The sequence below is a fragment of the Poecilia formosa genome, unplaced genomic scaffold, assembly GCF_000485575.1.
Source record: "Poecilia formosa unplaced genomic scaffold, Poecilia_formosa-5.1.2 Scaffold30, whole genome shotgun sequence".
In the NCBI taxonomy this organism is placed as follows: Eukaryota; Metazoa; Chordata; class Actinopteri; order Cyprinodontiformes; family Poeciliidae; genus Poecilia; species Poecilia formosa.
In genome coordinates, this window is record NW_006799969.1 from 276,490 (window position 1) to 279,766 (window position 3,277).

General features: G+C 39.1%; 1 protein-coding gene across 1 annotated transcript in view; it reads left to right on the forward strand.

The window, feature by feature from the left end:
* Positions 1-3,277, forward strand: part of qpct (glutaminyl-peptide cyclotransferase) — a 10,633-nt gene that overhangs the window by 4,890 nt on the left and 2,466 nt on the right. The window contains exons 2-4 of the mRNA XM_007549111.2: positions 1,707-1,853; positions 2,201-2,482; positions 2,803-2,970. Coding sequence (XP_007549173.1) covers positions 1,707-1,853; positions 2,201-2,482; positions 2,803-2,970 — 597 coding nt within the window. The remainder of the gene's footprint in view (positions 1-1,706; positions 1,854-2,200; positions 2,483-2,802; positions 2,971-3,277) is intronic.

The following is a 3,277-nucleotide window of genomic DNA, read 5'->3' on the forward strand; positions in this document are numbered from 1 at the left end:
ATATTGTTAATATTGTTTTTTATATATATTTGCATACCTATATCTTTGTGTGAACATAAGCCTTGATTGCCTGTCACTTTGCTGTTGCTGCTACACCTAAATTTTCATTGTGGGACAATAATGAATATTTTTACTCTATTCTGAATTGTTTACTTATGCATGGTCAATTTAATACCACTGAATTAACTGTGTTTTTGTAAATAAAAATAACATAGGAATCTAAAATGCTCAGAAGTTTTGAAGTACAGTTTTAGGTTGTGTTTCTAAAGATTTTCTAACCTAAAAAAACATCTTTAATATAGGGAAGATATAAGTATATTTGTAGAGTCAGTGGATTGGGGAGCATGGCCTCAGCTGCCCACTGACAGCTTTTCAGTTCCTACGTCAAGTGGTGGTTTGTTTCCAGGACAACCATAGTTCTCAGGTGAACTTTGGGACCAAAGAGGCATAGGACTGAAGGATCAATATGTTTATTTTTTTCTGTAAAATAAAATAGTAAAAACAATGTAAAGACGGCTGCGGTAACTCCACTGAATTCTTATAAACAGGAAAGCATCAATATTTTTCAATATGCCTGTTCTCTGGATTTATCCTTTACTAAATAAAGCTTTGTGTGTATGTGTATGTTCGAAGCCAATAATAATCAATATCTCTTAACATAGTTGTAACTTGCTCCATGAGAGGTTTTCAACCGGTCATTGAGAAAACAATGAGTTTGACAATGTGTATAATACAGTGAAATGTAGTTTTGCCATGCTTTATCGTGTTTATGCAAGGTTTGAAACGGACCTTGAAGCACAGAGACTGAATGTGGAAAACAGTAGAACAGTAGAAGTATAAAGTAAGAAACAAGATGAATTTATGGTATACAGGGAAACAGGGAGTAACCAGGGCAACAGCTGTAGAAGACAGATCATGTTGTGGAAGGGACCAGTAATATGTAAACATTAAAACCAGAGAGCTGTGTATACACTGAGGAAGAGGGGAGAAACCATCAGATGCAGGTGAGGAAATCAGATGATGGGGGCGGGGAACTGAGGAAGGGAACAAACTGACAGGGTCAGGGAAGCTGAATAATAAATACAGAGGAGCTAATTGGTTAAATATTCATATTCGTATTAGAGAGGAATACATATATAGTGACAAAATGGAAAAATATATCTAAAAAAATTGAAAAGTACTAACTCAACAAAATTAAGTAAACATATACCGTTTTTAGAAATAATTTAGCTTAGCCTAGTTAAATCAACTATGTAAATTAATCAGTACAATTCCAAATACTCACAATATCCACCCACCCATCCATCCATCCATCCATCCATCCATACATACATACATACATACATACATACATACATACATACATACATACATACATACATGCATGCATGCATGCATACATACATGCATGCATGCATGCATGAATGCATGCATGTCTCACAACAGCAGTTGCTGTTTTGAGACACAGGGATCAGCAGTTGTGTGGCCGATGTGTCATTCTTGCTGTTTCCTGACTCGTCATCACAAAAAACACTTCATGTCACAACAAGTAGTCTGCTACGTATAAGTGATTATAAAGATAGCTCATTCTGATAACATTTTGAAATGGCACATTATGATTTACAATGGAGCAAGTTTTCCCTAAACTTTTTTTCACGTCTCCGAATATTAATTGAATTCCCTCCTTTGTCTGTATTCTTCTGCAGCTCAGGCACAGAGCACTTAAGCTAAGTGAGGACGAGATCCGTGCTGCCCTCTCTCACACCGATCTGGCACAAATGTGGCAGAGGGACCTTAGGCCATTGCTGGTTACCCGGTACCCGGGCTCTGCTGGCAGCCAGGCAGTTCGGGACGTAAGTTTATTAAGCTTATTAACGAATATTTGATGTTTTTACGTTTTATTTTAAGTATGTTTATTACCCGTTTAAAGGGTGTTAATTTCAACAAGTACTTTTAATCTGACAAAAAAGCCTCATTGGAATACATATGTGTTTTTATATGTGTTTTATTGATAAAATGCGTGAAAATTAAGAACTCTCAATATTTTGAATGTATACCAGCAGCACATTGAACAATGGGTTTAATGTGAAAAATACAATGAAAAATGAAAACAATTTCCATGTTTGTTTTTTTTTATGCAGGTTTGGTGTAAATTCAAGTTACTTGAGTTTTTACAAACACTTTGTTTGTGTGTTGACAGCATATAAAAACAACCCTCGGTTCCCTCGGAGCAGGCTGGGAAGTTACAGAGGACAGTTTCGAGTCACAAACGCCCTACGGACCGCTGCCCTTCACCAACCTGGTTGCCACACTGAACCCGTCGGCTACGCGCCACTTGGTTCTTGCATGTCACTACGACTCCAAGTACTTCCCCCCTCAGTGGCACGGGAGGGAGTTTCAGGGCGCCACAGACTCAGCCGTCCCGTGCGCCATGATGTTGGAGCTGGCACGAGCCCTGGATGAAGAACTGAAGACTCAGAAGGTAACCAAACCAGAATGTGAATTGTACCTCCACCAGATTCATTTAAAATGTTAAGATTTTGCATTGTTGGTAATGTTGAGATTTCAGTTGTATTTGGTGAATAACTAGTAAGTAGTAGTGGATACTCATTTACTGAGTACAAATACCTGAACTGCAATGCAACAAGCTCATAATCAACGTAATAGACAATAAAATGTGTGATTATTTTATTATGCTTAATGGAGAGAGTGTTGATGTAATCTCAGAACCTCTAGATGGCAGTAAATCTTTAAAAATAGTAATAATCTAACAGGAGTTTCTTTTCTTATACCCCCACGTAGAGCTCCAACTCCAATCTGACCCTGCAGTTGATCTTCTTTGACGGTGAGGAGGCTCTTTTCCAGTGGACCTCCACGGACTCGCTGTACGGCTCTCGCCACCTGGCAGAGAAGATGGAGACCACCCCGCATCCCGAAGGAGCCGAAGACACCAACCAACTGCATGGCATGGTGAAGAGCAGTTCATCCTCCTCAATTCAGTCTACATGGGATGAGAATAACTATCCTTTCATTAATCAGTTATGACACCCTGATGGTTTTCAATAGTCTTTAGTGGGTTTCTTTAAATTTTACTTTTCAAAAAGTTGTTAAATTCTTAAATCGGTTGAACAACTGCTGTGACAGACTGGCGACTTGTCCAGGGTGTACCCTGCCTCTCGCCCGAAACGTTAGTTGGAGACAGCCACCAGCTCCCCTCCTGGTCCCACTACGGACAAGACTGTACAGAAAAGGGATGTATGGATGGATGGATGGATGG